The sequence below is a fragment of the Macrobrachium rosenbergii genome, chromosome 37, assembly GCF_040412425.1.
Source record: "Macrobrachium rosenbergii isolate ZJJX-2024 chromosome 37, ASM4041242v1, whole genome shotgun sequence".
NCBI classification, from domain to species: domain Eukaryota; kingdom Metazoa; phylum Arthropoda; class Malacostraca; order Decapoda; family Palaemonidae; genus Macrobrachium; species Macrobrachium rosenbergii.
Window position 1 is genome coordinate 6780636 of NC_089777.1, and position 14363 is coordinate 6794998.

At 38.7% G+C, this 14363-nt stretch overlaps 1 protein-coding gene across 8 annotated transcripts in view; it reads left to right on the plus strand.

The window, feature by feature from the left end:
- Nucleotides 1–3270: 3270 nt before the first annotated feature.
- The window catches only part of spir (spire type actin nucleation factor), a 506323-nt gene continuing 495230 nt past the window's right edge, over nucleotides 3271–14363 (plus strand). For 4 of the 8 annotated variants that reach the window (XM_067081383.1, XM_067081380.1, XM_067081381.1 and 1 more), the window contains exon 1: nucleotides 3282–3552. In XM_067081383.1, coding sequence (XP_066937484.1) covers nucleotides 3297–3552 — 256 coding nt within the window. In that variant the 5' untranslated portion in view covers nucleotides 3282–3296. Of the gene's footprint in view, nucleotides 3553–14363 lie in introns of all 8 variants that reach the window. The other 4 variants (XM_067081387.1, XM_067081385.1, XM_067081388.1 and 1 more) reach the window with 2 other exon arrangements.

A 14363-nucleotide genomic window follows, 5' to 3' on the forward strand; every position in this document is an offset into this window, starting at 1 on the left:
ACTCCATTGTGAAGCATCTTAACACTATGAATAATTTTCCTTGCCTGTCCTTGAATGACCCCCAGTGAGGAACTCTGACCATCCATGACGACTACAAAAGGCTGTATTGTCCTATAATGATTGTTGTTTAAGATTAAGCCAGCCTTGTGCTGGCACGGGCTCTTGCTCCTGAGCAGCCCGTAAAAAATCTGACAACTGCAGCTCATAATATACTGGTGCCTGGCCCGAGACACGAGGTCAGAGAAGTGTATACCAAGGCCACATTTCTTTACTTTATAAGGTTAATGTTAATGACTGGTTTAACACAATATTCACCGGGATCTGTGTACAACAATCAAGATTCAATCATTTTTGGAGCAAATTTATTATTTTCAGTTACTAAACTGCTCCCTTTATATACCTCATTAAAAATTGTAATAGATTGATGTTTGGTAACTCCAGACCAATTTCAATCCTAACCACGGTATTTAGATTTTTTTTCATCTTATCACCCGAATATTTTTTTCCATATTCAATTGGCTGTAGTCTTGAAACAATCTACACAAGAAAAAAAATAACATCAAAGATGGAAAAAACAATTTCATATTCAAATTCCTCTATTTATAGAAAAGTTCAGATAACAAACATCTTTTAAGCATTTAATCACACACACACACACACGCACACACACACACACACACACGTGTTTGAGCGCCAACTATATTTACATCCGCTAATCCTCACCTTCACCATAAAGGACCCCAGCTTATAAGATTTGACCATTCTTAAGAGGTTAACGAAGGGTTTATTGCTTCTTAACTGACATACAGATTTCAGTACTTGACCTGAGAATCGAGATTATAGATGTGGCAACATGAATGCCACGTTTCTCAGATATGATATTGAAAAACTGTTTAAAATATTGATCATTAACAACTGTATACATAAAAACCATGTTTAATAAATATTTCAGAGTAATTCCCTTCAGTTTTGTTATATAACAACGACCTATATTACATAAAATTTTCCTTAGAATGGAAGTTTGGCATAGCACGTAAATGACTTTCGTCCTAACAAAACCCTCACGAAGGTTTGGTTTGACTATAGAATTAGTCTGGAAAATACTAAATCCTAGATCGGACAGTCTGATTTATATCGATCTTTGCCCTTAACAAGAAGTCATTAAATGTACTCTCTCTGGTTTCACATGGTCCGCGCATGTGCGAACCATTTAATTCTCGGAAGCCTTTGTCACTTCATGTTTCACTGAAACGACTATGAGTAGAAAGTACTCTTCCCACTTTATATCCACGAATACCTCCGGATGGCGAATTTTCCCTCGGAGTTTCCACGGCTACTTGGAAAGTGTATCATTCCGCTGTAAAATATTTGGCGGGAATGACATACCTCTGGGGAGCACCACTCCCGAGGGATCTTGGAAGTTGGGCTCACTCGCCGCGAGTCGTGATATTCGCGGCGGTTTTGTCTGCGTTAGAAGCTATTTCCGGTGATTTACGGAAAGCTTGTGATGACTCAGGAAGAAGACTGCCATAATATTTGTTTACCTAAGTGCCACACGTTAGCGGCTTCCTTTGTTTCGGTCTTAGTCACACAACCAAAAAGGCATTAAGAATGTGCTCGAATGATGAATAAGAAATCTATTTTTAGGAACAGGTTGTGAGGTTTTCGTGACATATTTTTCGGTTGAATCGATAAGCCAATGTATTTCGCTGGAATTGGCTCAGTGGTGTGACTACAGCATGCGTTTCATATATTAAAAAAATATATATATATATATATATATATTAAGAGGTTATACACATTGAGAGGTCGGTCTGACGAAACCCTGTGATACTTAAAGGATCTTACAACTTACCGTTGATCTACGCGACTGGTTCTGTGGCGTCCAGTTAAAAGTCAGTAGGCTAAAAAAGAATAAAGTATCGAAACTTTATGATTACTTTAAAATAACAAAAGTATTTTTGCTAAAGAGAAGGTATTACGATTTAAGAAAGCTCAATCCAAAGTTCTCTCCGTCCAAAACCCAGTGTTTATTCTTGATAACCTGTTTACTTTCAGCAAATCATCTGCCATTCAGTTGAGTTCCCCCTCTTCTCTCTCTCTCTCTCTCTCTCTCTCTCTCTCTCTCTCTCTCTCTCTCTCTCTCTCTCTCTCTCTCTCTCTGGTATCACGACATTACTTAATACACCAAAGAAGGTATATGGTATATTGTAGGATTTTGGTTGATAAACTAAGATATATGACCGATTATATTTATATGTGTGTATCTATACTATATATATATATATATATATATATATATATATATATATATATATATATATATATATATATATATACATACATACACGCACATAGATACTCAGCATAAAAACACTAAAACTCTGTTACATAACCTTTCTTGCACTACATACTGTATCAGCTGCTAATAACAGTTACTATAACAGCAACAGCATCGTTTTTGTTTTCTCAGTATGATTTTCATTACGGCAACAATTACTGATGTTTTAATCATAAAGTTATTGTTAACGAGATTCGAGGTTTATTACCAGCAACACCAAGAAAAGATTTTTTTATACAAGTAAGATACAGTATTAAATGTAAAGTGTATCGTTTTAATCAGGTGTGAAATAACAAAATACGCAATTGCATCAACTCTGTTAAAGGCAAAATGTCATTCTGATTACGATGCTCTTTATTGTATTTAATCTAGACGACAGGGGGGAGCGATTTGTTGATTTAAAAGAGCGTTTCCCTTGCTAGTATTATCACAAGTTACGGCTATACAAAACATACATGAAATGCTGTAATAAATGCTGTAGAACTGTAGTAGTATACTAAAAAATGAATAACTGTCTACTGTTGTTTTCCTGAAGTTCCACTCCATCGAAGGCGCTCTGCGAAACCAACAAACTTAATTCATCATAAAAACAATAATGCAGATATATTCTGGGATTTTTTTTTTATTTCATTGTATGGCGTAGGCCATCCATATTATAGTCAAATCTACGATGTTATAAAAAAAAATAAAGTCTTTATTTTGATTAACTAGTATAGTGATCCCTAAAAGGATCCAAGTTTTATATTTTATTATATGGCGTAGTTCATATTGATAGTCAAATCTACACAGTTGTATCACTCAGAAAAAAAAATATTTATTTATTTTCGTCAACTAATATAGTGACCCCTAAAAGAAACCCAGTTTTCTATGACATTGCGCGGCAACTGCTGCGCGGGATTTTGAATTGGAGAAGTTCTCGTAGTGTCAGTGTTGTGTTCAGTGTCGTGAGGGTAAGATGTCGACGCGTTCCTCCACGGGATGCGTGCTCGACTCCAAGGGGCGCATAAGCTTAGAAAATATTTTGGCTGGATTTAATTCACCGATATCGGAAGAGCAGGCGTGGGCTCTGTGTTATACCTTGATACACTGTTATAATGGATTACGTGCTGAGGAAAAGGCGAAAGTTATTCCTCCAACGGAGCTAAGTTCAGTAATATTGCACAAAGATGGATATATCAAAGAGGAGACATTCCTACCCCTCGGTAGAGAAGGTAAGGAATGAGGAGCCTTTTTTTGTTTTCGTTTTCATGGTGGGATGATGACCAGGGATCCTGCGATGCCCATTTTGAATGGGTATAGACCTATTCATCCCTCAGGCTTTTGCAGTTTTACGTTGGGCCGAAAAGGCTGCTGAAGTGTACCGTACGTTTAATCGGGTATTGATCCGTCATTTTCCATAGGATCAGCTGTTTGGCTTTGACACTTGGATGACATGTGACGTTAAGGCGATTTTGATTCGCTCAGTGCTTCATTGTTTACAAAAAGTGCTTGATAATTGTGACGTCAAAAGTGTGTGTTGTGATCAGTGTAATTATATATTTGCTTAACAGGACCAGAGTAAAATATATGTATGTATAGGCCGATTTATTCTCGGCGGTCGTCAGACTTCGGAAAAAACAATTAATTGAAAAAAGCTGGCTTAAGGTTTTACACCCAGGCCTACAGTGTTTGTTTGGGCGCATGTCTTCTCTCTTAGGCATGCGTTATTTAAAAGGACGTATCGGTTGATGTGGAAAGCAGTGCCAAAATTTTATTTTCATTGCCACTTGAATAGGTACCGGTAGGTCTACTGTAGGTCATTCCCGGTTTGGCATAAACATCATTGGGTTAAACTAGGTCAATTCTAGTCATATGTCAAGAGTATACGTGCTTGTTTGTAAACAGCCTGCAGTACAATTATTGAATGTTTTGTTTAGCTCTCTCTCTCTCTCTCTCTCTCTCTCTCTCTCTCTCTCTCTCTCTCTCTCTCTCTCTCTCTCATATACGTATATTATTTTTATTATTTTTTACCTCGTGATTCTGATAATGGTTGCATCAAGACACGTGTTGGTGAAACAAATTCGTGATTCAACCAAAGCACGACAGAAGTCCTGTACATTTCTTAATATATAAATACTGATGCATATTTCTGATAAGCCAGACCCGTGTGTAACTTTTTTGCAAGTCACTGCAAGGTTGAGAATAAGGAACATGACCAACACAAAAGGCGCTATCCCGACCAGATATATTATTATCATATAACATTGTAAAACGTTTCGAGTGTTACAAGTCGAGGTCAAAATAACCACCATCCTTTACTATATCTTGTAAATAACGCCAAGCAGTTTGCCACTGGCAGTGTGCGAGATTTGCCACTGGTAGTGTGCGAGATCGATCCTGTTGTTGTTTAGAACAGTGATGTTCGGTAGAAGTGACTGTAAACATAAGCTGCTTAGGTAGGCCATGCTGGCTGCTTATCGTTTTCACGTGGATTTTTGCTTCTTTTATTAACTTCCGTATCCAGGACTGTATGTTTGTTTCCCGTGTTATTGGTATATCGGAGAGACGAGCTTGTGAGATGAGTGAGCAGCGTAAATATAAATGTAGTGCAAGGGAGCTTGAGGTTGCCCTGTGCAAGTTAAAGGGTGCTTGAGTTATCCCTGTGCAGGTTAAAGGGTGCTTGAGTTAGCCCTGTGCAGGTTAAAGGGAGTTTGAGTTAGCCCCTTTGCAGGTTAAAGGGTGCTTGAGCTAGCCCTGTGCATGTTAAAAGATGCTTGAGTTGGCCATGTGCAGGTTAAAGAGTGCTTGAGTTAGCCTTGTTATTGTAGGTTGAAATATATCCTTGGCCTTTGGAATATTTTCGGTGTAGACACTGAAGAGGGATCAGTTGGTCCAAACGAATTAGGCACAGTTTCGCCCGCAAAAAATGGTAGGAAATTAGGGTGCGCTAAAGTTGTAGTATTACTTTATAAAATGGTATTGTTAGAATGCATGGCACAATACATTTAATGAATGTGCTACATAATGCCGAGGCTTGTGTACCTGTTAAGTACGGTGGTTGTGAATAGATTATCCAGTATTAATTTATAATTTTGTATATCGGGCAGCAACATTTAAATTTTACCCAGTATTGCGCATGATGTTATGGATTTCGTAAACGGTTATCAATGCGAGGGTTTTGCTTTTAAATGCTCTTGATAAGTTTTCGTAAAATTTTGCTGTAGGACACTGGCCAACGTGTCTCGGGGTCGGTCAGTGCTACTGTTCTGAAACAGACATCTGTTTTCCCTGAAAGTAACATGCCTTTATGGAATATGTTATTCAGCAACACAACATACGGTAATCGTGCATTGTGTTTAATATTGTTTCTATTGCCGTCAGTAGGGGGAGGTATTGGACGGCCAGTCTCCTCCAATTCCGGCGTAAACAGAGGTTTGGTTTTGCCACCGATATTGGCGGCGTTTCTTAAGTTCGGTTGTCACCGTGGTGAGTCTGGAGGTCCACGCCAGACCTCCCAATCCCTTTAAACCTTACTACATTTACCCAAAGGTAAGGTGCCGCCTTGACATAACCAGCAAGAGGTAAAAAAGAAATAGTAAGGGTAAAAAACGTATGCTTCCAGTGACATTTTTACTTGTGTACGGGAAAATTATGGAGGTAATTAGTCGCCTGCCCATATTTAGTTTTCTTATAATGCCTTTGCGGTTTGCTTAATAATTACTCTAGTTTCGAAGGGTGGATGTTGCTATGAACTACATAGCAGAGCTTTTCAGCTTTTAGGAAGAAGAGGTGTTTGCAATTATTCACCGGCACCGTTTCCAGTTAAAACGTTGACTGCGACCACTGAAGAAAGCACGAGAGAGAGAGAGAGAGAGAGAGAGAGCACGGCGATGAAAAACCTGAAATACATGATCAGTCCCAATTCCCTGTTTCACACAATAATGACCTCCTCCCTCCCCTCCTCCATTCTGAGTCATCACCCTTCCGCTAAGCCTGTTAGAGGGCAAATGGGAAGCTTAAAAACGGACAGCAGTGTTTAACAATTCAGCGCAGCTTCGTTTTCGAAGCTGTTATCCCAAGTTTATGCGTCCCCCCCCCTCATGTTTTTTTTTCCCTCCAAAGCATCCACGACAGGGACAAAGGGCTAAGGGGGAGGGCGGGGGTTGCGTCCAACCTACTTGCTCTAACGTGCTGGAGCTACATTTGTGTTTAGGCCTAAACCGACTTAGGAAGAGATGGCTTTGCTCTAACGACTTTGGATGTGCTTATGACATCTTCGAGGGATAATTTTATCTGACCCTTTGACCGCCACAGCATGTTATTTTTGGCAATTATATTCCCCTTTTGGGACCACTGTTCCGGAGGCCTAACTCCAGGACGAAAAGGAACAAGCGATGGCCCACTGCTTTGAGAATAAAAAATGCCTGGAGGGTAACGCCTGTAGATCTCTATTCCTTTTATGTATGCAGTGTTTTTTTTTTTTTTTATTATTCTGTTCTCAGTCTTACTCGGTTTCTAAGTTGTACTTAATAATTGTTACTGTTTATGTAATTTTTTTTCATACTTTAGAAATCAATGGCATGCTTATTGCCACTTTTGTTTTTATATTTTTTAAAGTCCGCCATGTATATACACTGTACCCAGATGTCTTTTGTCCTGTAACAAGTTCTTAGGGTCTACTCGTGAGAGCAACATGGTTGATTGATTGATTTATTACTACTAAAACTGGCGTGACAACAGTGAGTCTGATAATCCCAACAAGCAAATATTTCTTCGCACCCACGTGTTTGCCTCTAGTCTTTGGTATTTATTGCCACATACCTTTACTATCCTTTCCGCCAGGTTCTTTATAGGTCCCATTTATGGAAGGATTAGCAGAAATTCCCTTGGGCTATACGAACTCCTTCACAAATTCCAACCATTTAATTCAGCCCCTGAAAGCGCCGAGACTTTTCCCTTATAATTGGTTTGTTTTATTACTGGTTCTGTCTTGATTCTCCAACGAAAAAGACACTGTTTGGTTGCTCCTCATAAAACAATTAAATGGTGTTGTAGGCGTCTTCAGTATATCCACTCTTTTTGTAATTACAAGGTTCGATTTTGTTTCCATGATTCATGAGAGCAAATAGATGTTTATTATTTTTCTGAAGATGTCTTTATGATTAATTGAACTTGCCGGTGTGTACAATTTTCTGGAGAATTGGCGTTCTGTCGCTGGTAGTATTACTCTTTAACTAGATTGGAGCTGTTTATTAGTGAGTGACTGTGGTAATCTGGACTCTTACACAATTAAAATGTTTTGATATTTCGTGAAAATATGTAATTTATAGTAATAGTTTTGAGTTATATTGGTTCTAAGTGTACCCAGTTGCTTGTGTCGTCATGTAGCCGATATTTATTTTCTTGTTTGTGAATGGCTGTTACAAGTTTAACTACTGAATGCTCTCTCTCTCTCTCTCTCTCTCTCTCTCTCTCTCTCTCTCTCTCTCTCTCTCTCTCTCTCTCTCTCTCTCTCTCTCGCAGTGTCGTCCTATTAGTCAATATGATTAGCCTAATACTGTATGCATTTCAACTTAATTATATGTGTGACTGACTTGTTTAAAAGCTTTGTTTTAATTATACACGGCAAAGGTCACTTGTTAATATTAATGAACTGTTTGACTTTAGGACTTGTTGAACCATTTGCATTTAGAGCCTTTGAAAAAATCTTTCTCTGGAATTTTTCGGGTATTAAAAAATTCCAATTTGGAGACTGCTCACACCAGCGAAAACAGGATTAGTGATGCTTAAAGAATAAAATGTTTTTCCCGAAGTGCGTCTAATTTGATGGTGTGGGCCGAGAATAAATAAGTGAAACAAGTTATGCGTTGGGATTTTAAATAAAGAAATGAACGAGGTTAACAATAAAAGGATTTAGCTTTTAAATGTTTTTAAATGTATTCAATTCGCAGTTTATGGCGTGTAAACAACGTCTTTTCAGTTATAATTCCCTTGAGTAATGAGTGGTAAAAAGTTTGAAGAAGGATATTGACATTTGTTTTCATTCCCTCTCTCCGTCGTGCTTATTTTTGGACTCCGACTTAGGTTCATCAGACAGATTCGTGTTTTGCCGAGAAAAGTTTGTGCTCTTGAATATCTTGTTCCCACGTCTTGCGAAGTCGGGGGGATGCTGTTGAATAATCTGATTTCGTGCTCTAGAATATTATATATATATATATATATATATATATATATATATATATATATATATATATATATATATATATATATATGCCTATGTTCTTTTGATATCCTTTGTTCAAATGCAAGGGCTGCGTTTAGAGGTAATTTCATATTATTCCCTTGGCAAGTTTGGAATGAATGTTGATTGGAAACGCTGCACTTTTCTTTCATCATAAACTTTTGGCTTTGATATTTATCCTTCGGTTTTTAATCCAGATTGAGGTTTGGCACAGCGAGGGGCTCCTCCCTCCCTCTCTCTCTCTCTCTCTCTCTCTTCGATAGGCCTAGATGATTAACGGCGATAAGGCTGAATAACCATGGTTGTGTTTGGGGTCTCTTAATACCTTTAATGGTATGTTGTATGTGAGTGCTTGTACGTGATGGGTTAGGCAGATTTTCACTTTGGCGATAAGAGAAGGCCGAGTGGCTCCGGGGCGCTTCCTCTAACCAGCGACTACTGTTTTTACCTGGGACGGTTTCTTTAGACCTTGGTTTCGTCCGTGGTCATGACTCCTTCGCTTCGACTGCCCCGTAGAGGGGTAGTACCTCAGTGCACCTCACGCGCGGTACACTGTAGGCATTACTTAAGGTTCTTAGCAGCGTCCCTTCCTTGGCCCACTAACTGCAACCCCTTTCATTCCTTTTACTGTACCTCAGTTCATATTCTTTTTTCCATCTTACTTTCCTTAACCCTCTTCTAACAGTTGTTTCATATTGTAATTTCAAAAGTTAAGTATACCTTAGTTTTACCAGACCACTGAGCTGATTAATAGCTCTCCTAGGGCTGGCCCGAAGGATTAGACTTATTTTGCGTGGCTAAGAACCAATTGGTTACTTAGACTCTCCTCCTGTTACACCTGTCGTCTTTTACTCTCAAATTTCCTTTAAGCGCTGAATGACCGCACAGGTCCCAGCGCCTGGCCTGCGGCCTAAATTTTATAGTCTATTCTTCGCTTCGACTGAAGGACGCTTGGAAGGAAGCAGGAGACCCTTTGGGATGGTCAGTTACGGTTACCGGCAGGCCAAGGCAGTGCCCTTTGCCCGCCCACCCCGCCCCCAGCCCACAGCCCACACCAGCCTTCTGTACCCTCCAGGTAGCCTATCACCCTTAGTGGTACTATTGTCTGTAGGGGCATTTCAGTGCCCGCCTTTCTCCAGTACTCCGGAATTGTTTTAGCCCCGCTGGGGTATTCTTGATTACTTCTGTTGGTTCGAATTGTCTCTTCGTAAACTGATGGGATGTTGTGATGATATGTGCTCTATCTTTGTCTTAGTTATTTTTCGACACCTTCAGAGGTTAAGCGTTTTTTTTAATAAAGTTTAGAGGCCTACGGGACCGGCAACCGAGCGCTCCAATAGAAGTGAGAAAAAGTAAAGTGACAAGGAAAAAAGAATGAGGTTTAATAAGTAAGGAAACGGCAGAATCCTCGTTTAAAGTACAGAATGGTGTGAGAGCCAAGGAAAACGGAAACGTTAGAAGAATCCCAGGGCTTTGTAACAGTTATTGTATTCCACATTGCGCAGTTATTCTAGTTTCCATTTTCCTTAGGGGCATTAATGCTAGCTGTACGCATTTTCAAGTATGTTTTTAACGGATCTCAGTAGCTCATGTCGATATTTCCTTCAGTCCGCCACTTTTGACCAAACTTATTATTATTATTATTATTATTATTATTATTATTATTATTATTATTATTATTATTATTATTATTATTATTATTATTATTATTATTATTATTATTATTATTATATTATTATTATTATTATTATTATTATTATTATTATTAGTATTATTGGATTTGAAGTTACTGAAGTTATAGTAGGCACGTAATAGTAGCGGTCCTGTGTATCTTCCTGGGTCACGGAAAGAAGTTAATATTATACTGCAAAATTTTCACTTCGTTGTAGATACTTTATGCCTTGACCCCACTGACGGAATCTCTCCTTCCAGTTATCGAATAGGCTTTTCACGCTTCGCTTAGCAATGGCCGCGGCAGTACTTCTTTCTCACTTGGCCGCTTAATGAACGCCGAGAGTGCTATTAGCGAAGTCGGGGAACTGGTCTGAATTATCATCAGCCGCATGCTGGGTTCTTGGTCGTACATTTCAATTTTGGAATTAGTCGTTACCATATTATCATGATTGTGACTGTTGATTGTTAACACATTATCATGACTGGGACTATTGATTTCTTACCTTAGCATAACCATGACTGTTGATTTATTTCCATATCATGATTGTGAATGGTGATTATTACCATATCGTTATTGTGAATTTGATTATTACCGTATCATGATTGTGACTGGTGATGATTGCCATATCACGATTGTGAATGCTGATTATTACCATATCATGATTGTGACTTGTTTTCTTACTGTATCATAATTGTGACCGTTGATTTATTACCATATTATCATGATTGTGACTATTGATTCATTACTATATTATCATGATTGTGACTTGATTTATTACCATTTTATCATGATTGTGACCGTTGATTTATTACCATAGGCTATATCATGATTGTGACTGTTGATTCATTACCATATTATCATGATTGTGACGGTTGATTCATTACCATATCATGATTGTGACTTGATTCATTATCATATCATGATTGCGACGGTTGATTCATTACCATATCATGATTGTGACTTGATTCATTATCATATCATGATTGTTACGGTTGATTATTACCATATCATGATTGTGACTGTTGATTTATTACCATATGATTGTGACTGTTGATTCATTACCATATTATTATGATTGTGACTTGATTATTACCGTACTGATTATTACCATATCATGATTGTGATTGTTGAGTATTACCATATCATGATTGTGACTTGATTTATTACCATATCATGATTGTGGCTGTTGATTCATTACCATATCATGATTATGACTTGATTGTTACAATAGTATAATGATTGTGACTGTTAGGCTAATTCATTAACATATCAAGATTGTGAATGTTGATTCATTACCATATAATTGTGACTTGATTGCTACCATATTATAAAGATTGTGACTGTTGATTTATTACCATATTATCAAGATTGTGTCTGTTGATGTATTACCATATCATGATTGTGACTTGGTTTATTACCATATTATCAGGATTATGACTTGATTCACTACCATACTATAATGGTTGTGACTGTTGATTCATTACCATATCATGATTGTGACTGTTGATTATTAACATACTATAATGGTTGTGACTGTTGATTCATTGCCATATCATGACTGCGACTGTTGATTTATTACCATATCATGATTACGACTCTTGATTTCTTAACATATATTAGTGATTATGACAGTTGATTATTACCATATCATGATTGTGACTGTCGACTATTTCCGTATCATGATTGTGACTGTCGACTATTACCATATCATGATTGTGACTGTCGACTATTACCATATCATGATTGTGACTGTCGACTATTACCATATCATGGTTGTGACTGTTGATCTATTACCATATTATCAGATTGCGACTGTTGATTCATTACCATATCATGACTTTGACTGTACGCTTTGCGTTATTAATTATCTTGGTAGTTTAAGTTTTTATGTCTAATTTTCGAGCATTTGTTGAGAGATACACTTTTAAGTACATAAACTGTGCTGAGGTTGTAATTCAAATTCCCCTCAAAGCAAAAATTGTTCATTGGCAGAGAGAGAGAGAGAGAGAGAGAGAGAGAGAGAGAGAGAGAGAGAGAGAGAGAGGTGTTTATGAATTTGTTCAAGGCTATGGACTATGATCATTTCAGTCAGTTATGAGAAGTATTTTGGTAACTTCCGCTTAAATTTAGAATCGATTGCTTTGAGTGTAGGTTAGAAAGCCAGCCAAACACCGAGAGTGTCGATAAGAGCGAGATAGCGATGAAAGAGTCTGAGAGCTGCAAAGTAGGTTTATGGGTTTACACAAGTGAGAAAACGCCGATACAACCGAGAGATAGTTTCAAAGCAGTGCTTCGTTTGAGAATGATTGTTTACAAGTAGTTATGATTTTATAGTAGATATACAGTCTAAGGCTATCAGATTTGTTTTTATGGAGCCTGTATCATGAAATCCTTTTTTTTTCCCTCGATTAGTGACATAATACACCGCAGTCTGGATGTCATGAATGGCTAGCTGGCGAGGTGGGTAGAGGGGTCGGTGGCTGGGCGCTTTGGGGATAGGGGCAGACAGACAGGTTGGGATGTAGGTCCCGAGGTGCCTGGGGCGCTTTGCCCCACAAACCACACGCACTGACGAACGAACGTGCTCGGCGGCGATAGTAGTAGTAGTGGGTATGGAGCGCAAGGAATGGCTGGCATTGCATTGCTTTCTCACTGCGCACGGTTGGTATCCGTTTGCAATAATTTGCTGAATGGAGGAGAGGTGCAGAGCGGAGATGTTAGTTCTTTAGTTCTGTTCGTGTTTATGCTACGTCCCCTGGCTGTGGGTATTTGCTGAGAGGGATGGGAGGATGTCAAGTGCTGTTTTCCAGCACTGACATGAGTTCTTAATGGCCTTCGGTAGTGCATTTCAGATTTTTTGTTGCATCGAGCCGTGAAAATGAGGTTATTGGGTTATATATCCCGTGCGTCTGCATGGAGCAACACTGAAATGTCATTAACTTTGCAAAGCAAACTTCCACAGGAGGGAGTGTTCGCTTGCGAAAAAAATAGAAACAAAGATTATTATATGCTCATAATGGCCCTAGTCTTTCTGTATTTCCCTTCACCTTGTCTTACATCCTAACGAGCACCATATTCTTTGGAAGCCTGAGTTGCAAGCCAAGGACCCCTGTGGTGTGATTGTTCCTTATGAATAGGGTTCATCTTCTGAATAATAATAATATCAGTTTCTCCTCTTCGGTTCAGTTGCCAAATTCATTCGCCCTGTGCTTTTCCCTGTCATGACTGAGAGACCGTTCATCTAAATGTAAGCGCATTACGTAACAAATAGTCTCTTAAAACGTGTAGTGTGCTCTCCTATGCACTGACATCTTTGTGGACTTAGAGGAAGGGCGATGACTCAGGATGGACGGGAGTGCCGGGGGGAAGGGGTAGGTCAATCTTGTGTGAAATAGAGAATTGGGACTGATCATGTATTTCAGGTTTTTCATCGCCGTGCTCTCTCTCTCTCTCTCTCTCTCTCTCTCTCTCTCTCTCTCTCTCTCTCTCTCTCTCTCTCTCGCTCGTTCTTGTGCATTCTTAAGTTGTCGCAGGCAGCGTTTTAACTGGAAACGGTACCAGCGTTGCCTTTGGCTGTCCAGATTTTCTAATAGTCTTTTGTTTTATTTCGATCATCGAGTAACAGTTCTGTTAAACTTTTGTATTTTCATTGTTTCTTAACTGTTCGTTCCACTTTTGCTTCTCTTCGTTGCTAACATGCTAGTGGTGCTTGATCAAGAGGAGTTTTATAATGGGGTCACCTCTCGTGCATCGCATGGGAATGTCGTTGCAACACGAGTTGAAATGATGAATGAATGAATATGATTTGCTGTTCGTTTGTGAAGAATGAAAAAATTAATAGTAACGACGGCAGTTATTTTGCAATGTCAGCATATCACTCAATATGCCTGCGCTTATTTTGCCCTATATATCCTACTTGAACACGTGGTAAACACTCATTATATATGTAATGTTTTTGTAAGTAAATAGTTTCTCTCTCTCTCTCTCTCTCTCTCTCTCTCTCTCTCTCTCTCTCTCTCTCTCTCTCTCTCTCTCTCTGCATTTCATTGGCTGATACGATAAACTAATTATCTGTCTGCAAACCAATGTAACCTGTTGATGAACTCCATATTTTGTTTTTACTTGCA